The following is a 26,505-nucleotide window of genomic DNA, read 5'->3' as shown; positions in this document are numbered from 1 at the left end:
TCTCTTATACCCTCTTGGGTAGTGTATACCTAAGGGTTAATTTTAATCTCTGTTATACCCTCTTGGGTAGTGTATACCTGAGGGTAACTTTTAATCTCTGTTATACCCTCTTGTGTAGTGTATACCTGAATGTTACTTTTAATCTCTTCTACACTTCTTGGGTAGTGTATACCTGGGGCTTACTTTTAATCTCTCTTATACCCTTTTGGGTAGTGTATACCTGAGGGTTAGTTTTAATCTCTGTTATACCCTCTTGGGTAGTGTATACCTGAAATTATGTTACTTTTAATCTCTTGTATAACCTCTTGGGTAGTGCATTCCTGAAGGTTACTTTTAATCTCTCTCATACCCTCTTGGGTAGTGTATATCTAAGGGTTACTTTTAATCTCTTCGATACCTTCTTGGGTAGTGTATACCAGGGGGTTATTTTTAATCTCTCTTATACCCTTTTGGGTAGTGTATACCTGGGGGCTACTTCATGAAGTCATCTAAAACACTTGCACCAAATTATTACAGTGTTTGATTATGTACATGAGAAAATTACAAGCTTCTGATTGGCTGAAAACAAGTGCATTCTCTTGTAACAGAAGTGCAAAGTTGTATCACAAAAAGTGTAAATTACAAATAATGTGTGCAATCTTTCAAAATTCCATCTGGTGATGTTTTTTCATGTCCATTCATTTAATGAACAAGAAATGAGATGATTTCTCTTGCAATTTTTTAAAATAAGCACTGTCATATAAATTTTTCAATTTTTTTTACTCTATCTTCTTAATCACTTTTGGGGTATGATTACAGACAGAATTGGACTCTACCTGGTCCTATTACCATTATACATTATGCTTAACCTCGTCTAATAACTAGTTAGTAATAGATGGATTGTACATACACATTGTGATCAAGGAAAGATTTTTTCCTGACAGTGAAAGGCCTTTTAATCATTTTGAATAAATTATGAAAAGTTTGCTTTTGAGCAATTAAGGGAAGAGTGGAGCAAGTCCCTCAACCCTCAACATCTTCATATTAATCCTCCCTTCACACCACCATATGTTTTCTTGTAAATTAGTAGAGAGAATATGATGTTACATCACTACACAATTTTCTCAGTTAATATGTGTATCAAGTCTTTTGCTGGATAGTTTGCTAATATTGTAAGTATAAGTTACATATAAATCACATCTTGGAGTTAACCCTTCTGAACTCTCAGAAGTGATTAACATGTAACTTCTCCCTACATTATCCAAACATTATCCAGAAACAGGTAATGAGAATACTGAAAGTTATCAGGTAGAGATTGTAATATAGCTTAAAATAGACAGTAAGGAATATTATTAATGAGATCTTAGCAGTTAAAGGTCTAGCTGGGATTGCAGTGTTTTGGAACTTTGTCGTAACATTTGCATTTTACAACAGCCATTTCATTGTTCTGTTGGACTCAGCCATCCGGATGAGTGCTTTTGATTCTTTGGTATACGGTGATTGATGCTTAATTGTCTGTGATCGCGTAATCTGACAAATGACGCCCTAATTCTCGAAGCAGCGGCATTATTGCAAAACAAGACTGGATCGACGGACGCAAAATAAATGCAGCGTTTTTAAAATTCGAAAAGAGCAGCTCAATTGTCGACATGTAGAAAGTTAGTTTTGGGGCCAGAAGCACGGATACGGAACAAACGATTTGAAGAACAACCTTCACCTTGAGGTATTTGATCAAGAATCGAAACCGAGCGGTTTTATTTGATTAAGTTGAATTCATATCATTTTTTTCCCAACAGCTGTTGGTCCAATCGATTTCAAGCGTTGAGTGACATATTGCGTCATTATCAGTAGAGAAGCTTAAAGCTAAAGGTAAGAAGAACGTCTTTAACAAACCATCGCAAAATACTTATGTGGGGACATTAACGAATCGCACGTAAAGAAACGCACACAGTCAATAATCCTTGTCACAGCTTTCAATTTCTTCGAAATCAGCAAGCCTATTGGTATGTTTAAGCTAAATTTTACTGCACGTAAAATCTAAATTCCGAAAGTAGTTCTTTTTTCTCTGACGTATAACGCAAAAATCCTAGAGTCATATTCGATGTCACTTCTCAGTTAATTTGATGTTTGCTGCATAATTTTACAAAGCAATTTCGGTGCTTATGGCCTTACACTGAAACCATCGCAAGCGAAGGGTGGCTGGCTCAAGGACGCTTCGGCTTAGAGTGTAAGTAAAATATGACACGAATTAAGCATCGTGTTTGTCATAATCTCCATCACTTGCGAGTGTTAGACCTTGCATCCCTAAAATGAAATGTTTCCATCGACGTCCTTTGTGGACGGTCTTGAAACATGCCTTTTTTTCCTTCTTGATGTTCAAACGCATATAAATCCTACAAAATTCAAGCATTGCACACAAGTATAGATTATAGAACAAGTGGAACGATGATTATTTCACTGAGATTATGTTCGCGTGAACAAACAAACGGCTCAACCTCAACCGACAACAAGATGGCAGTTCACAGTTTGATCATGAGGTTCTCTGGAATTGCGGTGATTTCGCCAACGAGTGATTTCGCCAACGTCACGTTCGCCAACGTCTTTGTTCGCTTCGCCAACGCGATGAGTCGCTTGGCCAACCTCCTACTGGTCAATTCGCCAACGCCAAATATCTAGTAATAACTTAGTAATAGCTTAGTAAAAAGGGTGCTTACTGATGCTTTGGATGTAATGCTGATACTTGGGTCAGAACAATTTTAAGTTAATGCTAATTTCACTTGGCTGACTTCCAAACAATTTGCATATTTTTGACAGATCCAGAAAAAGCCAAAAAAAAAGTGTGAGCACTAACATCGCGGTAATTTAAAACTGTTGAATAACAAACTCCGATGGCTTCCAAATGTGTTCCAAAAATGTATAACTCAAAATTTTTCTTGAAAAATGCGTTACGATGTGAATTAACGAGTTAACATTTTTCAGAAACAATCAGAGTTTGTTTTCCAGCCTTCAAAACGAGTCAGAAATAAAATATAACAAGTATAATATCAACAACATTTTAATTACAATACGTACTTTTATAAATATTTACAAGTGCAAAATATTTTAGTGGAAAACCTATTTACAAAACCTTCTGATTCACAAAATATTTTCAATGCAAAACTTATTTACAAAACCTTCTGATTCACAAAATATTTTCAATGCAAAACTTATTTACAAAACCTTCTGATTCAAAAAAATGTTTTAGTCAAAACCTATTTACAAAACCTTCTGATTTTCAGCTTACTTCACGCTAGTTCAGTTCGTTCATGATCAGTTAGAGCGCGCTGGTCCATTCAAACGCGAGCACGTCCTGAGTAGTTGAGCAGCTGTTTTCTCGTTGTTCTCATACTTCTCCCAACTTGCGAATAGTTTGCCTGAATGTTTCTTGTTGTACGTCGTTGAATTCGTTTCAGTTTGTTGTCAGAGACCAGCCTAATTGTAATAGCTGCGAGTTTTGCCTCCCGATCAAGTAACTCAATTAAAAGGTATAAGGGCAAGCCGCATTGTCCTCCAGCTCTGCGATTGAGGGCGTTATGCCAGCCTTCCAGGTCGTTATTTGTGCGGACGGGCTCCTTGTACACGCACCGGTTTCTTGGGGTGAATACTTCACTCTCAATCCACTGTCGTCGGATTTACTGGACAAGTCTCCCCAGCTGGTCAGTTTGGGCCTGCTCCTCGAGTAGGTCGAACATCGGTTGGATTTCCGGATACGGGAGGAACGGGAGGGCCATTAGCTTCCTGATGTACTTGTAAACGGAATCGTCGTCCATGTACGCCCTTTGGAGGCCAAGCTCTTTTACCTTAAAGTAAAAAATGGTAAAAAAGGTGTAAATAAAGTACAGTAAAAACCCGCGACCCGCATTTTAGACGATTATGGATTTTAAGTAAGTTCATTTTAAGTAAGTTCACTGTCAGATGATATAAGAAACTAAATAACAATGGTCACGGTTCAGTTTTGGTCAGTGTAATGAGTTTTTTTTTACTTTTAGGGGATGTCTTCTGTTAGGTGTAAGATAAGCAACAACAGTTGTATAAAAGAGAAATTAGATCCTCCATCAACTTATAATCCTGGCCCAGGTCTCTACTTTTTAGAGTATCAGAGTATATATAAGTAAATATAACTTACCGGTGTTACACATTCGATGGTTCCAGCGAAAACATCCATCGCACTGAACCGCTTGCTGCCGAGGCTGTACCAGTTCGTGACAAACAATACAGTTTAAAATCTGCGCAGTAGCCATCCTGATATTAATAGTATTCCGAGATAAAGATATCCGAGATAATTCGTTATGAGTCGTAGAGTGTCGTAATCGTATGATTGAAATGAACATTCTTCGCATGCCAGTGTGTTTTATACACTTCGAAGGATCGAAATATCATACCAGTTAGTTTCAAGCAATTGGATTGGTTTATTTAGAACAATAGGGTAAAATTAACAAGTTTTAACACAATGAGTTTACGCGTCTATTCATATGCGCTGGAGTTATAGAATTAGTAGTAGTAGTAGTCTACAATGTATTTATATAAATCTCTGTTCTAGAAGTCTCAAAGGTAATTATATAAATCTCTGTTATCGACAAATAAACCTTATAGAAGAACTTAAGGAAAAGGTTGCACACACGCGACTTTATTGCTCTAAGTTAAGTTCAGCAACATACAGCGCCGGTGACGCGTGGCGTGGCGTGCATTTATGTGGGCCCACTGTGTTTTAAGTTGCGCGTACAAGAGAAGGAAACTAAGTCCGAACAAAATAACGGAAGGAAACTAAGTTCGAACGGGGAAATCAAGTCAGCTCAGTCAAGTAAACAACACACAGAAGCAAGAAGAAGTAATGGTAAATTTTTATTTAGAGTAAACTAATATATTGGCGAAGTGACCAGTAGGACGTTGGCCAAGCGACTCATCGCGTTGGCCAAGCGACCAAAGACGTTGGCGAACGTGACGTTGGCGAAATCACTCGTTGGCGAAATCACCAGATACCGGTTCTCTGTACGGGTTTACTTGTTATCTTTTTGTTTAGAAATCCATTCTTTCTTCGAAGATATAACAGTTAATACTGAATAACGAAGATAAGGTCATTACATAGTTAGTAGAGTTAGGTAGGTAAGTTTAATCCACTGAGTTTATAAATATGGGAAACGTTCACGCATATATGTAGCTGATTACGTAAAATTAGTGTATCATAGTAAAGAACAAATTGAGTCACTGAGCAAGCACTGAAGTTATTACTTTCAACTCTTCTGTTCTATCTCCATCTTTTTGGGCTGACCAATGCATGCCTGACTCTCTCCGAGAATCGACAGACCCATATGTTCTCTACATTGATTTTCATTTATCGCTCAAAACAATAAGACAGTAACGAATATTACGAAAGAGATCTCAGCAGTGAAAGACCAAGGGATTGCAGTATTTTGGAACTTTGTCGTAACATTTGCATTTTACAACAGCCATAATATTGTTCTGTTGGACTCAGCCAACCCTTGAAGAATTACATCATTGCAACGCCAGCTAAATGCAGTGTCTTCAAATTCGTAAAGAGCAACTCACTTTTTGACGCGTAGAAAATTAGTTTTGGGGCCAGAAGCACGGTTACGAGACAGACGATTTGAAGAACAACCTTCGACTTGAGGTATTTGATCGAGAATCGAAAGTGAGTGGTTTTGTTTGATTGAGTTGAATTCATGTCATTTTTTTCCAACAGCTGTTGGTCGAATCGAATTCAAGCGTTGTGTTACAGATTGTGTCTGTATCAGGAGAGAAGCTCAAAGCTTAAGGTAAGAAGAACGCTTTTAACAAACCATTGTAAAATAATTGTGGGAACATTTACGAATCGTACATAAAGAAACGCACACCCGCCAATAATTCTGGTCACAGCCTCCCAGTTCTTTAAACTCAGCAAGCTTATTTTAATATGTAAGCTAAATTTTACTGTGGGTAAAATTTGAATTTCGAAAGTGGTCTTTTTTTTGTCTGACGTATAACGCAGAGTCAAATTCGATGTCATTTCTCAGTTAATTTGACGTTTGCTGCATAATTTAACAGAGCAATTTCGGTGCTTAGGGCCTTACACTCAAACCATTGCAAGCGAAGAGTAGCTTAAGGACGTTTCAGACCAAATGGAATGTTTCTCTCGGTATCCTTGTCGAGGATCTTAAAACATGTTTTTATTCCTTTTTGATCTTTAGATGCCTATATGTCTTACAAAATTCAAGCATTGCACTCAAGTATATATCAAAATATAGAACAAGTAGAACGATGAATATTTCCCCACTGAGATTATGTTCGCGTGAACAGACAAACGGCTCAACCTCAACCAAAAACAAGATGGCAGGTCACAGTTTGATCATAGGGTTCTCTGTACATATTAACTTGTTATTTTTTTGTTTAGAAATCCGTCCCTTCTACGAACATACAACAGTCAATACTGAATAACGAAGATAAGGTCATTTCGAAGGTAATTTTAATCCTCTGAGTTTATAAATAAGGGAACATTCACGCATACATGTAATTGATTACGTAAAATTAATATATCATAGTAAAGAACAACTTGAGTCACTCAACAAGCACTGAAGTTATTATATTAAATTCTTCCGTTTTATCTCCGTGTTTTTGGGCTGATCAAGGCACGTCTGACTCTTTCCGAGAGTCGACAGACCCATACGTACTCTACATTGATTCACATTTATCGTTCAAAACAATGACACTAAGGAATATCACCAAAGAGATCATCGCAGTGAAAGGCTTAGGGATTGTAGTGTTTTGGAACTTTCTCGAAATATTTGCATTTTACAACAGCTATTTCATTGTTGTTTTGGACTCAACCATCCGGATGAGTGCGTGCTTTTGACTCTTTGGTGTACAGTGATTGACGTATGATTGTCTGTGACCGCGTGATCTGATAGACGACTCCCTAATTCTCGAAGCCTTGCATCATTACAAACCAATACTGGATCGACGGAGGCGAACTAAATGCAGCGCCTTTAAAATTCGTAGACAGCCAATCACTTTTTTACGTCTAGAAAATGAGTTTTGGGTCCAGAGGCACGGGTACGAGACAGACGATTTGAAGAACGACCTTCAAACTAAGATGTTTGATGGAGAATGGAAACGGAGCGGTTTTATTTAATTTCACTGAATTCATATCAGTCTTTTCCAACAGCTGTTGGTCGAATCGATTTTAAGCGTTGAGTGACAGAGTGTGTCTATATCAGGAGAGAAGCTCAAAGCTGAAGGTAAGAAGAACGCTTTGAACAAATCATTGTAAAATACTTCTGTGGGGACATTTACCAATCGCGCATAAAGAAACGCACACCGTCAATAATCCTTCTCATAGTTTCCCATTTCTTTAAACTCAACAAGCTTATTGGTATGTGTAAGCTAGATTTCACTGTGGGTAAAATCTGAATTTCGAAGGTGGTCTTTTTTTGTCTGACGTATAACGCAAATATGCTAGAGTCAATGCGGATGTCACTTCTCAGTTTGTTCGATGTTTGCTGCATAATTTTACAGAGCAATTTCGGTGCTTAGGGCCTTACACTGAAACCATTGCAAGCGAAGGGTGGCCGGCATAAGGCGAAGACATGAAATAGGCATCTTGTTTGTCGTAAGCTCACCTTGCACCCTTAAAATGAAATGTTCCCAGCAGCGTTTGTCGAGGATCTTGAAACATGCTTTTTTGTTCCTTTTGAGCTTCAAACGCACAAATATCCTAAAGAATTCAAGCATTGCTCTCAAGTATAGATCAAAATATAGAACAAGTAGAGCGATAAATATTTCACTAAGATTATGTTCGCGTTAACAGACTAATGGCTCAACTTCAACCAATTTAATCACGAGGTTCTCTGTACATGTTAATCTGTCATTTTTTTATTTAGAAATCCATTCCTTCTTCAAAGATACAACAATAAACACTGAGTACCGAAGATAACGTCATTGCAAAGGTAAGTTTAATCCACTGAGTTTATATTTAAGGGAACATTCACGCATACATATAGTTCATCACGTAAAATCAGTATACCATATTAAAGAACAAATTGAGTCACTCAACAAGCACTGAAGTTATTACTTTCAATTCTTCCTTTTTATCTCCGTGTTTTTGGGATGACCAGTGCACGCCTGACACTTTCCGACAATTGACAGACCCATGCGTACTCTGCACTGATTCACATTTATCGCTCAAAACAATGGAATAGTAAGGAATATTACCAAAGAGATCTTCGCAGTGAAAGACTTAGGGATTGCGGTATTTTGGAACTTTGTCGTAACATTTGCATTTTACAGCAGCCATAATATTGTTCTGACCCTACTTCTCGAAGCCTTGCATCATTGCAACGCGAACTAAATGCAGCGTCTTCAAAATTCTTAAAGAGAAAGTCACTTTTTGACGCGTAGAAAATGCGCTATGGGGCCAGAAGCACGGTTATGAGACAGACGATTTGCAGAACTACCTTCAACTAAAGGTATTTCATCAAGAATCGAGGCCGAGCGGCTTTGTTTGATTGAGTTAAGTTCATGTCAGTTTTTCCAACAGCTGTTGGTCGAATCGAGTTCAAGCGCTGTGTGACTGATTGTGTCTATATCAGAAGAGAAGCTCGAAGCTAAAGGTAAGAAGAATGCTTGTAACAAACCATCGTAAAATACTTGTGTAGGGACATATATGAATCGCACATAGAGAAACGCACACCGTCATTAATCCTTCTCACAGTTTCTCAGTTCTTTAAACTCAGCAAGCTTACTGATATACGAAAGCTAAATGTTACTGTGAGTAAAATGTGAATTCGAAAGTGGTTTTGTTTTGTCTAACTTATATCGCAACCATGTTAGAGTCAAAGTCGATGTCACTTCTCAGTTCATTTGATGTTTGCAGCATAATTTTACAGAGCAATTTCGGTTCCTTACACTACAACCATTGCAAGCAGAGGGTGGCTTAAGTACGCTTCAGCTTCAGGGGAAGTAAAATATGACACGAATTAGGCATCGTGTTTGTTATAATCTTCACCACTTGCAAGTATTAGGCCTCGCACCCTTAACATGAAATGTTCCCATCGGCGTCCCTTGTCGAGGGTCTTAAAACATGTCTTTTGTTCCTTCGTGATCTTCAAACGCACATATATCCTACAGAATCGAAGGATTGCACTCAAGTGTATCAAATTATAGAACAAGTAGAACGATGAATATTTCAATGAGATCATTATGTTCGCGTGAACTGACAAACGGCTCAACCTCAACAAAAAACAAGATGGCAGTTCGCAGTTTGATCATGAGGTTCTCTGTACATGTTAACTTGTTACTTTTTTTTGTTTAGAAATCCATTCCTTCTTCGAAGATACAACAATAAGCACTGAGTACCGAAGAAAAGGTCATTACGAAGGTAATTTAAATCCACTAAGTTTATAAATACGAGAACATTCACGCAAACATGTAGTTGATCACGTAAAATTGGTATATCATGGTAAAGAACAAATTGAGTCACTCAACAAGCACTGAAGTTATTACTTTCAACTCTTCTGTTCTGTCTCTATGTTCTTGGGGCTGACCACTGCACGCCTGACTCTTTCCAAGAATCGACAGACCCATACGTACTCCACATTGATTCACATTTATCGCTCAAAACAATGACAGTTAGGAATATTACCAAGAGATCTTGGCGATGAAAGGTTTAGGGATTGTAGTGTTTTGGAACTTTGTCGTAATATTTGCATTTTGCAACAGACATTTCATTGTTGTGTTGGACTTAGCCTTCCGGATGAGTGCGTGTTTTTGACTCTTTGGTATACAGTGATTGGCGTATGACTGTCTGTGATCACGTGATCTGACAGACGACGCCCTAATTCTCGAAGCATTGCATCATTACAAACCAATACTGGATCGACGGAGGCGAACTAAATGCAGCGCCTTTAAAATTCGTAGACAGCCAACGACTTTTTTACTTCTAGAAAATGAGTTTTGGGTCTAGAGGCACAGGTACGAGACAAAAGATTTGAAGAACAACCTTCAAACTAAGATAATTGATGGAGAATGGAAACGGAGCGGTTTTATTTGATTGCATTGAATTCATATCAGTCTTTTCCAACAGCTGTTGGTCGAATCGACTTCAAGCGTTGAGTGACAGAGTGTGTCTATATCAGGAGAAAAGCTCAAAGCTAAAGGTAAGAAGAATGCTTGTAACAAATCATTGTAAAATACTTATGTGGGGAAGTATACGAATCGCACAAAGAGAAACGCGCACTATCAATAATCCTTGTCACAGCTTCCCAGTTCCTTAAACTCCGCAAGCTTATTATTATGCGTAAGTTAAATTTTACTGTAAGTTAAAGGTGAATTCGAAAGTGGTTTTGTTTTGTCTGACTTACAACGCCAACATGCTAGAGTCAAAGTCGATGTCACTTCTCAGTTCATTTGATGTTTGCAGCATAATTTTACAGAGCAATTTCGGTTCCTTACACTACAACCATTACAAGCAGAGGGTGGCTTAGGTACGCTTCAGCTTCAGGGGAAGTAAAATTTGACACGAATTAGGCATCGTGTTTGTCATAATCTCTACCACTTGCAAGTATTAGGCCTCCCACCCTTAACATGAAATGTACCCATCGGCGTTCTTTGTCGAGGGTCTTAAAACATGTCTTTTGTTCCTTCGTGATCTTCAAACGCACATACATCCTACAGAATCCAAGCATTGCACTCAAGTGTATCAAATTATAGAACAAGTAGAACGATGAATATTTCACTGAGACTATTTTCGCGTGAACAGACAAACGGCTCAACCTCAACCAAAAACAAGATGACAGTTCACAGTTTGATCATGAGGTTCTCTGTACATTTTAACTTGTAATTTTTTTGTTTAGAAATCCATTCCTTCTTCAAAGATACAACAATAAACGCTAAATAACGAAGAAAAGGTTATTGCGAAGGTAAGTTGAATCCACTAAATTTATAAATATGAGAACATTTTACGCATACATGTAGTTGATCACGTAAAATTAGTATATCATAATAAAGAACAAATTGAATCACTCAACAAGCACTGAAGTTATTACTTTCAACTCTCCTGTTCTGTCTCTGTGTTCTTGGGGCTGACCACTGCACGCCTGACTCTTTCTTAGTATCGACAAACCCATACGTACTCTACATTGATTCACATTTATCGCCCAAAGCAATGACTGTAAGGAATATTACCAAAGAGATCTTGGCAGTGAAAGGTTTAGGGATTGTAGTGTTTTGGAACTTTGTCGTAATATTTGCTTTTTACAACAGCCATTTCATTGTTGTGTTGGACTCAGTCATCCGGATGAGTGCGTGCTTTTGACTCTTTGGTATACAGTGATTGGCGTATGATTGTCTGTGATCGCGTGATCTGACACTGACATCATTACAATCCAATACTGGATCGACGGAGGCGAACTAAATGCAGCGCCTTTAAAATTCGTAGACAGCCAATCACTTTTTTACTTGTAGAAAATGAGTTTTGGGTCCAGAGGCACGGGTACGAGACAGACGATTTGAAGAACAACCTTCAAACTTAGATATGTACTGGAGAATGGAAACGAAGCGGTTTTATTTGATTGCATTGAATTCATATCGGGCTTTTTCCCACAGCTGTTGGTGGAATCGACTTCAAGCGTTGAGTGACAGATTGTGTCTATATCAGGAGAGAAGCTTAAAGCTAAAGGTAAGAAGAACGCTTTTAACAAATCATTGTAAAATACTTATGTGGGGACATATACGAATCGCACATAGAGAAACGCACACCGTCAATAATCCTTCTCACAGCTTCGCAGTTCTTTAAACTCCGCAAGCTTATTAATATGCGTAAGTTAAATTTTACTGTGAGTTTAATGTGAATTCGAAAGTGGTTTTGTTTTGTCTGACGTATAACGCCAACATGCTAGAGTCAAAGTCGATGTCACTTCTCAGTTCATTTGATGTTTGCAGCATAATTTTACAGAGCAATTTCGGTTCCTTACACTGCAACCATTGCAAGCAGAGGGTGGCTTAAGTACGCTTCAGCTTCAGGGGAAGTAAAATATGACACGAATTGGGCATTGTATTTGTCATAATCTCTACCACTTGCAAGTATTAGGCGTCGCACCCTTAACATGAAATGTTCCCATCGGCGTCCCTTGTCGAGGGTCTTAAAAAATGTCTTTTGTTCCTTCTTGATCTTCAAACGTACATACATCCTACAGAATCCAAGCATTGCACTCAAGTGTATCAAATTATAGAACAAGTAGAAGGATGAATATTTCGCTGAGACTATTTTCGCGTGAACAGACAAACGGCTCAGCCTCAATCAAAAACAAGATGGCAGATCGCAGTCTGATCATGAGGTTCTCTGTAAATGTTAACTTGCTATTTTTTTGTTTAAAAATCCATTCCTTCTTCAAAGATACAACAGTAAACACTGAGTAACGAAGGAAAGGTCATTGCGAAGGTAAGTTAAATCCACTAAATTTATAAATACAAGAACATTCACGCTTACATGTAGTTGATCACGTAAAATTAGTATATCATAGTAAAAAACAAATTGTGTCACCAAACGCACCACTGCTGACCACTGCACGCCTGACTCTTTCCAAGAATCGACAAACCCATACGTACTCCACATTGATTCACATTCATCGCTCAAAACAATGACAGTAAGGAATATTACCAAACAGATCTTAACATTGAAAGGTTTAGGGATTGTAGTGTTTTGGAACTTTGTCGTAATATTTTCATTTTGTAACAGCCATTTCATTGTTGTGTTGGACTCAGTCATCCGGATGAGTGCGTGCTTTTGACTCTTTGGTATACAGTGATTGACGTATGATTGTCTGTGATCGCGTGACGCCCTAACTCTTGAAGCCTTGCAACATTACAAACCAATACTGGATCGACGGAGGCGAACTAAACGGAGTGCCTTTAAAATTCGTAGACAGCCAATCACTTTTTTACTTGAAGATGAATGTGTTATTATAGAAACGCACACTGTCAACAATCCTTGTCAGAGCTTCCCAGTTCTTTAAACTTAGCAAGCTTATTTGTATACGTAAGCTAAATTTTATTGTGTGTAAAGTCTGAATTTCGAAAGTGGTGGTATACAGTGGTATACACTTGCGAGTGTTAGACCTTATACCCTTCAAATGAGATGTTCCCATCGGTGTCCTTTTTGGAGGGTCTTGAAACATGTTTTTTTGTTCCTTTTTGATCTTCGAACGCGCATATATCCTAAAGAATTTAAGCATTGCTCTCAAGTATAGGTCAAAATATAGAACAAGTAGAACGATGAATATTTCACTGGGACTAGGTTCGCGTGAACAGACTAACGGCTCAACCTCAACCAATTTAATCACGAGATTCTATGTATGTTAAATTGTTATTGTTTTCTTTAGAAATCCATTCCTTCTCCGAAGATACAACAGTAAACACTGAGTAACGAAGATAACGTCATTGCGAAGGTAATTTTAATCCACTGAGTTAATAAATACGGGAACATTCACGCTTACATGTAGTTGATCACGTAAAATTAGTATATCATAGTAAAAAACAAATTGAGTCACTCAACAAGCACTGAAGTTATTACTTTCAATTCTTCTGTTCTGTCTCTATTTTTTTTGGTTGACCAATGCACGCCTGACTCTTTCCAAGAATCGACAGACCTACGCGTACTCTACATTGATTCACATTAATCGCTCAAAACAATGGAATAGTAAGGAATATTACCAAAGAGATTTTGGTGAAAGACCTAGGGATTGTGGTATTTTGGAACTTTGTCGTAACATTTGCATTTTACAACAGCCATGTTATTGTTCTATTGGACTCAGCCAACCCTAATTCTCGAAGCATTGCATCATTGCAACGCGAACTAAATGCAGCGTCTTCAAAATTCTTAAAGAGCAACTCACTTTTTGACGCGTAGAAAATGAGCTATGGGGCCAGAAGCACGGTTACGAGACAGATGATTTGAAGAACAACCGACTTGAGGTATTTGATCAAGAATCGAAACCGAGCGGTTTTGTTCGATTGAGTTGAGTTCATATCAGTTTTTTCCAACAGTTGTTGGTCGAATCGATTTCAAGCGTTGAGTGACAGACTGTGTCTGTATCAGGAGAGAAGCTCAAAGCTAAAGGTAAGAAGAACGCTTGTAACAAACCATTGTAAAATACTTATGTGGGGACATTTACGAATCGCAAACCGTCAATAATCCTTGTCACAACTTAGTAGTTCTTTAAACTCAGCAAGCTTATTGATATGCGTAAGCTAAATGTTACTGTGAGTAAAATGTGAATTCGAAAGTGGTTTTGTATCGTCCGACGCATAACGCAAACATGCCAGAGTCAAAGTCGATGTCACTTTTCAGTTAATTCGATGTTTGCTGCGTAATTTCGGTGCTTAGGGGCCTTACTCTGAAACCATTGCAAGAAAGGTAGCTTGAGGACGCTTCAGCTTCAGGGGAAGTAAAATATGACACGAATTAGGCATCGTGTTTGTCATAATCTCTATCACTTGCAAGTATTAGGCCTTGCACCCTTAACATGAGATGTACCCATCGGCGTCCTATGTCAAGGGTCTTAAAACATGTTTTTTGTTCGTTCTTGATCTTCAAATGCATTTATATTCTACAGAATCCAAGCGTTGTGCTTAAGTGTATCAAATTACAGAACAAGTAGAAAGATGAATATTTCACTGAGATTATGTTCGAGTGAACAGACAAACGGCTCAACCTCAACCAAAAACAAGACAGTAGTTTACAGTTTGATCGTGAGGTTATCTGTACATGTTAACTTGTTATTTCTTTTATTTAGAAATCCATTACTTCTTCAAAGATACAACAGTAAACACTGAGTAACGAAGATAAGGTCATTTTGAAGGTACGCTGAATCCACTAAATTTATAAATTCGGGAACATTCACGCATACATGTAGTTGACCACGTAAAATTAGTATATCAGTAAAAAACAAATTGAGTCACTCAACAAGCACTGAAGTTATTACTTCAACTCTTCTGTTCTATCTCTATGTTATCGAGGCTAACCACTGCACGCCTGACTCTTCCAAGAATCGACAGACCCATACGTACTCTACATTGATTCACATTTATCGCTCAAAGCAATGACACTAAGGAATATTACCAAAGAGATCTTGGGAGTGAAAGGCTAAGGGATTGCAGTGTTTTGGATCTTTCTCGTAATATTTGAAATTTCATAACAGCCATTTCATGTTTGTGTTGGACTCAGTCATCAGGATGAGTGCGTGCTTTTGATTCTTTGGTATACGGTAATTGGCGTATGATTGTCTGTGATCGCGTAGTCTTACAGACGACGCCCTAATTCTTGAAGCATTGCATCATTACAAACCAATACTGGATCGACGGAGGCGAACTAAATGCAGGGTATTTAAAATTCGTAGAGAGCCAATATCTTTTTGTGTGTATAAAATTAGTTTTGGGGCTAGAAGCACGGGTACGAGACAGACGATCTGAAGAACAACCTTTAAATTAAGATATTTGATCGAGAATCGAAACCGAGCGGTTTTATTTGATTGCATTGAATTCATATCAGTTTTTTCCAACAGCTGTCGATGGAATCGATTTTAAGCGTTGAGTGACAGATTGTGTCGATATCAGGAGAAAAGCTCAAAGCTAGAGGTAAGAAGAACGCTTTTAACAAACCATCGTAAAATACTTATGTGGGGACATTTACCAATGTCACTTCTCAGTTTGTTCGATGTTTGCTGCATAATTTTCCAGAGCAATTTTGGTGCTTAAGGCCTTACACTGAAACCATCGCGAGCAAATTGTAGCTTAAGTTTTAAATGCATTAAAAGCCAGATGGAAGATTTTCACCAGTTTATTAACCCTTAAACCACTAAGAGTGATTGGCTTCTAATTTCTCCTTACAGTATCACCCTTGAATCAAGTGTAAGGGTTGTGAGAATAATAGAAATAATCACCAATTCAAGAAGCTCGTGATTGTCAACCAAATTCTCCTTGTCATTACCACAGGAAATGTAGAGAGATCAGTGTGGAGAATATGAACACTAATGTTAGGGTGAAAAGGCTTAAGGGTTCTATTGTTATAATCTTACTCCTGCCGTTACAGAGTGAAAATGTTTTTGTTTCTTTAATTTAAATTATTAATAGAACACAAGCTTCTAAGTCTTAATTACACGTTGTTGTTTATATCACCCATTTGTGTGGTATTCAATATTACCACTTTTCTTTAGCTGATGCTGGGCAATTTGGTCTATTGATACCTGTGCCTTTAGCAACCAGAATTTGCATTTTTATTTATTGTCAACTAGCTGTGAAATGATTTTGTGTTGTTTTTCTTTCAACTGACGGAACTACTCTTGTGATGTTCTGTTTCTATTCAATTAAGTTCGCGTTTTGCGTGAGGTTGTGTATCGAGCATCGATAGAAAATTTATATAACTCAGAACGTGGTTTAGATTCGATCCACAAATAATGCAGTTACAGTTTTACAATTCCTACGAGGTTAAACTGAATATGCATTGTGTGAAAGAAATGTTATTGATCTTCCCTTGCGCGTAAGTTTAATGCGGATTCTCTCTATATACGAAAGCTAATCAAGCTGCCTCACAACTGATGATGTTTGTTACTGCTAACTTCAACTTGAAAACTTTGAACATTGAGCATTTCAGCATGAAAGTTGTGTAGTCACAAACAATATTTATCAAGGAGATAACTTTCATGGAATCAGAAAAAAAACATTGATGTTTCTTTATTTACGCTATGAAAACGGCAAGTGATTGTATCTTTGCTGTCAGTGAATATACTTACAGTCTTTGAAATGGAGTATATGCAGACCAACAAAGAAACCTTTGTAACACTTTTCCTCTTATTACACCATGCTACATTGCTTGCCCAAAAAAGTAATTGTTTTGAGTTTATTTTCAAAGGGGATATACCATCAAATTAGTAATTGTATAAAGAGCATGTGAATGTGGCTTGTAAAAAATTTGCAAAATTTTTGCAATTTCCAATTTTTGGCAGCATTCATATCTAACCAGTATCCTGTGACCAAAACTTCATTGACTGGCACATACATCAATCACAAACCCATCTCCCTCTATTAATAGATAAAGAAAAATTCTTGCTCAAATTACTGGGCAAAAATGGATCATTTTCAAATGATTATCTTCACAGCTTTCAGGTTTTAATGGAATCTTGCATTTCTTTCCGAGCAAAACAACGAGGTAATTTTTTTCACATTGTTGGTAGTCACTATCAACAGGCTTCTATGCAGCTACTTTCAGCTTTTATACATAGAAGGCAAAGACTTTGCTCAAATAGAGCTTGCTTTTGAAACTGTCGTTGGCTGAGGTCTCTGCATCTGGTAGAGTGGTGGTTTTGAGATTGAGACCATGTATTGTGTCTTGCCATTGCATGCCCCGAATTACACTAGCAGACCACAGTGCATTTTTCCAGCTTAAATTTTATCTAGACATGTCTTACGTACAATGACAGCTAAATGGTTTAAAAAAAAGTGAGATACTTTGGTATGCCAAAATTTGGAAGCCTCTGAGGCAGGACATGGCTCTTTTGAAGATTAGCAGAATTTTGGTGATCCGCAAAAATTTAGCAAGTTTTTTAAAATTGAGGGTTGTACTTATTTTATGCAACTTGTTGACAAATTTTTTACTTAAACAAACAAAAAAAGCTCTAGTGTGACCTAGGCCTATATTTAATAAGAGAGGAGTGTGATCTTAGGAGAGCACCATACTGTTTTTTGTCAGTGATGAACATTGCCATTTACTAACAACAGTGGAAGACATATTGTGACCTTATGGTCATCGTACTTGACTTTGGTACCAGAGGTCTGGATTCAAGACCTGGCTGAGTCAATGTGTTTTGTTCTTGGGCAGGACACTTTACTCTCCCTATGCCTCTCACCACCCAGGAGTATAAATGGGTACTGGTGAATTGTTAGGGAAGCCTGATGAAATGCTGGTTGGGGGGGGGGGACCTTGTGATGGACTGGCATCCCATCCAGGAGGGAGTTGTTGTTATTGTAGTAGCTTTATGCTAAGGAAAGCAAGACATTTAGCTCCTTCTACAGGGGGCCAATAGGCTTGAGTACAGACTCTTTTTTTGCTACCAAGAACAGTAACTGATCTCACAGGGTGCTTCAAAACTTTTCTGAAATTTGAGGGATGTTAGAGGCAAACCTTACGGCGAAAAACGTGGAAACTTGTTTTCATCATGGCCATGATAATTTATTTCTCTTCACGGAACAGTAAATACAAAACCAAAATTGCTTGGAATTAAGTATTGCAAATTGCATGGTAAATATGTGGTTGACATGTATATATGGCTTAGAGCCAGAGAGAATCCCTTTTTGTTGTTTTGACAAATGAAAGCTGTTTTATAAGTTTGATCACTCAAGAGACTTTTTTGGATTAGAAATAATCTTAAATGGATAAAAAGATTCTAATTGAAATGAACAGTATCATGTTTTTTGTGTGGAAAATCTAAACAGATTTAATGAGTCTTTAGACGAACAGTACATTTTCTTGAGATTTGTACATTACTGTGAGGGTTTTATGCACAGAATTGTTTGTGTTCCCCCTGCCCCATCTGCCTTTTTAACCCTTAACACCCTAAGACCCTTGGTATTCATATTCTCCACACTGTTCTCTTTACATTCCCTATGATACTGACAAGGAGAATTTGTTTGACAATCAGGAACTTCTTAAATTGGTGATCATTTCCTTTATTCTTGTGACCTCTACATTTGATTCATGAGTGATACTGTGAGGAGAAATTAGAAGCCAATCACTCTTAGGGATTGAAGGGTTAAAAGGAAGACACATCACACTTGTTATATAAATTTTTCAGGTGACAATAAATTCAATGTTAAGTATGTGGAATGACATTTTGGCTCTGGGAAGTTCAAATAATGACTTTTGTGTGTATATTTCTTTTCAGAAGACATGTCCTCATGGCCTTTGCCACTCCATCGAATCCTTCTACCAAAGGAACCTCAAACTATGCTCAGCTGTGTCGCCTTCTTGTTGAAGTTGGATCACATGTGTTAAAGGAGATCTTTGACAGGGTATGTCCACCAGAAAAACTTCACACAGTTCTGACAAATCCCACAAACTGTGCCAAATTACAAACACTTCGAAAGAAGAGAGTCCTGTGTACTTCCCAGTGGCGCAAATTGTATCCTGCTGTCAAATGGTCAATTTCCTCAGAGAACTTTGACAGCTCCCTGCTGCTATCACTTCTGAGGAATATCTTTGGTCTAACTCTCCCTGCCTCTGGCCAAGATGACCTTCCTTTGGTAACAGACACCACTCCAGTGGCTGACATCTCTCGCATCAAGATCCTCAGAGACAGAGTTTACAGTCATGTTACCAGTGGTTCAGTTGATGATCCAACTTTCAGTTCCTACTGGAATGACATCAAAGACACCTTTCAGCGTATTGGAGGGGCCCGCTATCAGGATGTTATCAATGATCTTAAAACTGATTGCATGGATGCTGATATTGAGAAAGACTACCAGGAGCTTTTCAGAGAGTGGCTGAAGGATGAAGACTGTGTCACAGATAAATCACATGAAGATGAAATGGTAAAAAAGGCCAGGAAGGAAGATGACCTGGAGGGTTCCATTGAGATATATGAACAAAATTTAGGAAAGGAAGGTTTGTGTGATTTACTTTTGTTAATTTTAAGTTTTAACTTAGTATTTGTCTCTTTTGTGTGATTAATGTTAGATATATAGTGGGTCATGAAATAAAAGAAATTACCTCCAAAATTTCTGTGTGGAAATTGGTATACTGTATATGTAAGTAAAGTTTTGTGTTTTTTTTTCTTGATGTTATGAACAAAGTTTACAAAAAAATTCATACATGTCGTCAAAATATAATTCTGTGCCGAAGGTGATAGATTTAAAGCCTGATTATTTGAGTGAAAGATGTAACCCAGTGAATGACACAACCATGCAAACTCAGAGAAAAAAGGGTAGCACTCAGAGGTGTTTTTTTTTCTTCAAGTATGTCTGACAGTATGTAATTTTGTATTGTTTAATCAGTTAGTGTGGACTAGAAATGTTTTATGCAAGGTCAAGGATGCTTTGACCTAATTTTTATTCATAACTGGTTTTCTTTTCTTTTCTTCATTATCTTTTGATTTTTGTTTCGGATCTGCTAATAACTTCTAATAAATGAATGGAAACAAAAAAAAGAAATACTACATTCTTCTTTTTTAGAGACAGCAATGATGCCAAGGGAAACTACATCAGCACAGAATGCAAGCCCACCAGAGCTCAATGTTACACTTCCATTGATAAGTGATCTTCCTGAAACCTCTTTTACTTGGAACAATGTTGAACTTCCTGTTGATATTCTTTTATTAACAGTGGAGGACTGTGAGTTCTTAAGCTGCTTTGCCTACCTGAAGGAACCCTTTAAGAGTTACCACATCAGTACTGGCTATGTGTACTTTGGGTGCATGGGTGATGATCAAGGAAAGAAAATGAAAATTGCATTGATGAGGTGTTCTAAGGGTCCTGATGTTCCTGGGGGTTCTTTATCTGCTTCAAAAGATGCCATTTTGCTACTGAGACCGAAGGCTATTTTTTCTGTTGGTGCCTGCAGTGGTTTGAACAGCAAAAAGGTCAAGTTAGGAGATGTGGTTGTTTCAGCAAAGCTGATAACAGCTGCGCACAAAACTCCCCCTAGTAGAGATATTGGTAAGCTGATCAAACATGTGGCTGATGGGTGGAAGGCACCTTTACAAAATGCTGATGAATATAATGCCAAAGTGCACTGTGATGGAGTAGTTCTGAGTATCTTGGAGGCAAACAGAGATATGATTAGGAAACACCCTGAGGCAATTGCAGTTGAAATGGAAGGTGGAGGTGAGAATCATAATAATTCAAATAATTGATGAGCCAAGGACTTTAGCATTTGAAGCAAGAGTTTTGAAAAAGACTGCCCTGGTATTGTCTCTGCTGGTCCAAGAAATAGCATATACCATAATTATAGGATGCGAAATTTGTGGAAATTATATCTTGCATAATAATAGTAATCTTGTGTTTGACTGGGGTTGAATATTGTTTAGCAGGTGGAGGTGACTGAGACTTCTCCTGTCTTCTAAATTGAATGTGCTCCATCAGGATGTCATGAATTGTCTTAAATTTGTCATCTGAAAAATGTAGAAAGTATTTTGTTGAATAGTTTGAGAGTTGAGGAATAACTATCAGTCCCTGTTAACCCTGAAACTCCCATGAGTGACCAAGACAGAATTTCTCCTTACAGTATCAATATGATATTAAGTAGATACAACTAAATTACTGTAAGTAATGGGAAAAGGAAAAGAAAATGTCAATTAGGAAATTATTGGGTGATCCAAAACCAAATTCTCCCAACTACGCCACCTGTAACATCATAGGAATTGTACGACAGACACTAAGGAGAATTACCAAAGAGATCTTAGGAGTGAAAGGGTTGACTCTAGCTGACAAAAGTTTGTCTTTTGAGAAATGTTGAAAGTTACTTATGAAACAAGGTGTACAATTTTTTTTAAAGTACTGGTTGAAAAAAATTAGATTTTGTTACTAACTTATGTCTTTCTGGGATGTGCATTTTTACAAACAGCTAGAGTGTGAATCTTTTTAAGCTTTCATCGCACAATTATTTTAAGGATTCTACCAAAATTAGCAATATAGTTAACAGACATGAGTGTTTTTTTTTGTTTAAGGAGTGTATGCTGCAGCCCATGATTTTAAGACAGAATGGGTGGTAGTCAAGGGCATCAAAGACTTTGTAGATGAAATGCAGTCTTCAAGTAAGAAATGGAAACAAATTGCCTGTGTGATGGCAGCATCCGTTGTGGCCAACATTTTGAATGATCCAGTCATATTCCAAGATTGGCCTCACTTTAATGCAGGTATTGCTTCCTGTCTCAATCTTGTCCTTTTACAAAGATAGGTCTGACTTAGATCTAAGTTCCCATAGCATATTCTTGTATGGATTACAAATCAAGATCATTTATTCAGTAACAGTTCACAAATAGAAAATTAAGTTACCCTTATTTTAAGTTTATGTATTAGTAAGTTTAACAAGGCCTCTTAAGGTGATGGCAGAAAAAACTTGTAGTTAAATCAAGTGATGCTGATGAATGACAATTCACGTCATGAGCCAGGTGAATATGCTTGTTTTCTATAGTTAGCTTGGTTTATGTAACACAACCAGAAAATGGAAAATTCGGAGGCCAATGACATCTGCCATTTAGTGATTTGAAGTGATTTAATATATGTTCCTGGGCAAATTAAGCAACACATCAAATTGTTTTAAACTAAGAACAGAGAATTATCCAGTACTGCATGTGCGACTGTATTTTGATGTTGATACTTAATTGAATGCACAGGGAAGTTATAACTGCCAGCACATATATGATGTATTTACAGTTTTTTTTTCTGTTGTTGTTGTTGTTTTTTACCCATTTTTGGAACCTGACATAATATTAGTTGAGACGAATGAATCAGATGGTAAGTAAATTTCTTAAGTAAATTGGTTTAAAGACACAGCACTTCTTTTTGTTTATTATTTAATTTAGGTGCCAATGAATTGCCTTCTCAAGGTGAGTCCTACATGTTTTGATGAGTGTAATACTTAATAGTGAAATAATAAATGTAATAATAGTGAACATGTGAATGGTAACGATAAACAGTGAACTTATTTACGACTATTTGAACTACTGTTATTAAATGTTGACAAGTAAAGACGATTTTGAAGGGTGGATCCAGGATTTTTATATAGAAGGGGGTCACAATTTTTGTTTAGAAAATACAGAAATTTTAGGTTTTTTCTGAAACCACAGTAGGCCAAGACCTATATCTGGAACGGTAATTGTTAGTTGCTCCATATTGGATGGTGATATGTGATCCTGTTGCTTCAAGAATTTGGGTGTCAGACAAGTGGATCTGACGCCACCACCGATTTTTAACCATTATAGGGTCCGTGAGTTGGGGCTCTGATATCCAATGCTGGAATTGTTTCTCTGTCAGACACTAGACTTTGAAATTTACTTTCAAGACTAAGCCTATAAGGGTTAGAACTATGTGTGGTATTAATGTGCCTTTAGTTTGTTATACTTTTTTCATCAATAAGAGTAATACCATTATAGCCTAAAATCTTTGTCTTAAGCGCTTGTGTGTTGATTGACCTGCCCTCAAAACAGTTAAACCCCGTGGAACAAGAGTGATAGTACTTAAACTGCTATCCTCGTGTTCATATTATTTATTAAGTATGTTCCTTTTTTATATTTCAGCCGTAAGTACCTACACTTCAGCTTTAAAGTCTTCAATTATGTACCATACGGAGTTCCAACCCAAACTGCTTGCCTCTCGCACGATTTCCAACGCGAAAACGGACGAAATATTCACTAATCTTCTCATACAACATGGAAGAAAAGCCCTGATTAGGAATGACGAGACATATTATTCAAGGAGTAAAGAGCTTGAGTACTACGGGAAAATTAGTGGTACTCCAGTCAAGCACTGCAGTGAAATACTTCTTGGCATGATTGATGATCAGGAAAGTGCTAATTCTATTCTTGTCGTTGGAAAAGCAGGGATTGGGAAATCCCTGTTTTGCCAGAAGGTGATTCGCGATTGGGCTAACAACAAATTACTTCGAGCACTAGAAAGCACTGAAATGCCCAATTTAAAATTTGTGTATTTGCTTACTTTCCGTCAGTTGAATTTGCTCAAGAATAAGCATTTGACTTTAAGAGAAATCTTAAATTTTTCCTCGGTACTGAATGACAAATGTAACATTAACGAATCAACATTTGAGTACATTGTAAAGCATTCCAAGGAAGTAATGATAATTCTCGACGGCTATGATGAGTATTCTCAGAAAACCAGTATCGATGGAAACTCAGAAGGAAGGCATCCCAATGACGTTAGACGTAAAATGCCGGTGGCCGCACTGTGTTCTAAACTCATCCATGGAAAAATCCTGCAAGGGGCTATCGTCATGATTACCTCGCGACCTGATGAATCGGACAACATGGGAGGAATCCGTTATAAACGGTATGTGGAAATTGCTGGTTTTTCGGCAGAACAAGTCAAAGAGTACATAAAGAAATACTTCAAGAAAAACGAAAATATGAAGAACGCTGTACTTAAACATGTCATGAACAATGAGAATCTTGTCAGTTTTGCTCATATTCCTATGCTCTGTTATCTGTTGTGCTTCGAGATGGAGTATGCCCTAACCGAATCAGAAAATTCTGATGACCTTCCTGTCTCAATAACCGACATTTATACCAAACTTGTTGATATTTTTGAACTCAAGCACTGCGCCGAGTCAGAATACAGACAAAAAGAAATTCCTGAGAAGTTCAAGCCCCCTCCTGTCATCAAGAACACTTTGGAGAAATTATCAAAATTAGCGGCTAAACTGCTGGTTGAAAGAAAGCCAACTTTTGATGAAAGCGAGATGGAGCGCGATTTTGAACTGGAAGAAGTCAACAAACTGAAAGGTAGCGGTCTTCTTTACTGTGGTCAGCCTTTCAGAACCGAATTGATTACAACCACGAAGCACTTTAGCTTCACACATCTGACCGTCCAAGAATTCTTGGCCGCTCGTTGGTTTGTAAGGGAAAATCGTGTTCCCGATGCGAAATGCTCTGATATGGTTTACCAATTCATGGCTGGCCTTTTCTCACGTGACGCAAACGAGGAAATGATGGAAAAATTGATAGATTCACCCTTTATGCCTCCTTATCTTAGAATGAGGTGTCTTAATGAGTATCGAAACAAAGAATTCGCTAAACAGTTCTTGAGGGAGAATCCCCAAGCGTTTTGTAATTCACACGCTGTCATGGATTTAGGTTGTTACTCAGATGTAGCCTGCATTACGGTATCATTTGTATTGGACATTATCAGGGAACTAAATGAAGAGGAAGCTGGAGAGGCACAACACAAGTATACCGATAAGTTTGTCACAGTTGAGAGGTTAGGACTTTCCGGACCACATCTAACACTGTCTGGAATACAACGAGTCTTTAATTCACTGATAAATGAACACTGTCTTGTGTCTGAACTTATATTATCTTACATTGACTTGCGTGTTGAACATGTTGATTTTATTAATCGATTATTGGTTGGGAAGTTAACCACACTAAGTCTGAATTATATTAAGATCACCGATACCGGTGTTGCCAGGCTATGTGAAGCTTTACAGCATCCAAGCTGTGAGCTGACCACACTAAATCTGGATTCTAGTGGGATCAATGATACCGGTGTTGCCAGTATAGGTGAAGCTTTACAGCATCCAAGCTGTAAGCTAACTACACTATACCTGGGGTTTAGTGAGATCACTGACACCGGTGTTGTCAGTCTATGTGGAACTTTACAGCATCCAAGCTGTAAGCTAACCACACTATATCTTGAGGGTAATAACATCACTGATACCGGTATTGCCAGTCTCTCTGAAGCTTTACAGCATCCAAACTGTAAGCTAACCACTCTATGTATTTCGTTTAGAAGGATCAGTGATACCTGTGTTCCCAGTTTATGTGAAGCTTTACAGCATTCAAGCTGCAAGCTAACCGCATTAAGTATACTCTGTAATTTGATCACTGATACCAGTGTTGCCTGTCTATGTAAAGCTTTACAGCATCTAAACTGTACGCTAACCACTCTACGTATGCAACATTGTGTGATCACTAATATCGGTGTTGCCAGTCTATGTGAAGCTTTGCAGCATCCGAGCTGTAAGCTAACCACACTAGATCTGGAGGATACTGACATCACTGATATCGGTGTTGCCAGTCTATGTGAAGCTTTACAGCATCCGAGCTGTAAGCTAACCACACTAGAACTTCCTCTGTCAGTTTATGATGATGAAATGGCAGCTAGTCTTGAAGCTATAATTCGGAGACACCGACCAGCTTTAAAGCTGTCTTTTCATTAGTTTCATTAACTTTAATAGTTTCATTAATTTTTAGTAGATTTTTATATTTAAACGAAATCAGTAGTTCCAAGTGAAATCTTAATTTGGGTCAAAGATACCAGTTAGGCAAAGTACTTTTAATCATTGGAGTGACATGCTATGCTCAATGTAAATAAAACCGCAAAGATTTTGTAATAAAGGTTTTTTTTTACTGGCGACATTGTTTACTGTACTTGGTTTGTGGGTGTAGACTACTCAAGAGTTGTAACAAGTAAGACTTGGGGTCGGGAAAGGGTTGGGAGGGTAATCTTCTGTGAGGTTACCATGCGTCAAAGCAATCTATCTTTTAGGAACGTTTAGTTGAAGCTTCTCGAGGTAAGGACAAAGAAGAAAATATCTTCCCGTTCACCTGATTATGATTTCATTTTGATGAAATTACGCCCCCCTGAGTACTGCAAAGAAAAGACAGTTTTCTTTTCTTATTTTCAGTAAGTAACAAATTATCGTTTTAACTGTCCGCCATTACACTGTATCAGTCATTATAAAAATGAGTCATCCTCTTTTAAGTTGTCCAGCTT

At 37.7% G+C, this 26,505-nt stretch overlaps 1 protein-coding gene and 1 pseudogene across 30 annotated transcripts; one reads left to right on the top strand and one right to left on the bottom strand.

The window, feature by feature from the left end:
- The first annotated feature begins 1,498 nt into the window (after nt 1–1,498).
- Nucleotides 1,499–26,143, top strand: LOC149043481 (uncharacterized). 29 transcript variants are annotated; one of them, XM_089210242.1, is made up of 22 exons: nt 1,499–1,702; nt 1,776–1,848; nt 2,128–2,206; nt 5,720–5,792; nt 6,407–6,472; nt 7,178–7,250; nt 7,893–7,958; nt 8,549–8,621; nt 9,323–9,376; nt 10,094–10,166; nt 10,863–10,928; nt 11,614–11,686; nt 12,404–12,448; nt 13,389–13,454; nt 14,053–14,125; nt 14,802–14,867; nt 15,570–15,642; nt 18,945–19,663; nt 20,230–20,880; nt 21,723–21,911; nt 22,581–22,604; nt 23,295–26,143. In XM_089210242.1, the coding sequence occupies exons 18-22, from the start codon at nt 18,958–18,960 to the stop codon at nt 25,946–25,948; spliced, it is 4,224 nt and encodes a 1,407-aa protein (XP_089066368.1). In that variant the 5' UTR covers nt 1,499–1,702; nt 1,776–1,848; nt 2,128–2,206; nt 5,720–5,792; nt 6,407–6,472; nt 7,178–7,250; nt 7,893–7,958; nt 8,549–8,621; nt 9,323–9,376; nt 10,094–10,166; nt 10,863–10,928; nt 11,614–11,686; nt 12,404–12,448; nt 13,389–13,454; nt 14,053–14,125; nt 14,802–14,867; nt 15,570–15,642; nt 18,945–18,957; the 3' UTR covers nt 25,949–26,143. The 29 variants fall into 29 exon arrangements, 28 of the variants coding, with proteins under 28 accessions (XP_089066368.1, XP_089066356.1, XP_089066354.1 ...); XM_089210230.1 differs by having other exon boundaries at nt 9,323–9,388; XM_089210228.1 differs by lacking the exon at nt 2,128–2,206 and having other exon boundaries at nt 9,323–9,388.
- LOC149043482 (uncharacterized) lies at nt 3,019–4,280 on the bottom strand (annotated as a pseudogene). Its single transcript, XR_016187889.1, has 2 exons — nt 4,145–4,280; nt 3,019–3,818 (listed from the first exon to the last, which is right to left on the bottom strand). The product of XR_016187889.1 is annotated as an uncharacterized LOC149043482 (transcript).
- Nucleotides 26,144–26,505: the final 362 nt, after the last annotated feature.

The sequence above is a fragment of the Pocillopora damicornis genome, chromosome 6 (assembly GCF_964200805.1).
Source record: "Pocillopora damicornis chromosome 6, jaPocDami1.2, whole genome shotgun sequence".
Taxonomy (NCBI): domain Eukaryota; kingdom Metazoa; phylum Cnidaria; class Anthozoa; order Scleractinia; family Pocilloporidae; genus Pocillopora; species Pocillopora damicornis.
This window is presented reverse-complemented; position numbering and strand designations above follow the sequence as displayed.

Coding starts and splice junctions, on each gene's coding strand:
- LOC149043481 (XM_089210239.1), top strand. CDS start 18,958: ATGGCCTTTGCCACTCCATCGAATCCTTCTACCAAAGGAACCTCAAAC. Junction 19,664..20,229: donor ACAAAATTTAGGAAAGGAAG/GTTTGTGTGATT, acceptor CTTCTTTTTTAG/AGACAGCAATGATGCCAAGG. Junction 22,605..23,294: donor CAATGAATTGCCTTCTCAAG/GTGAGTCCTACA, acceptor TTTATATTTCAG/CCGTAAGTACCTACACTTCA.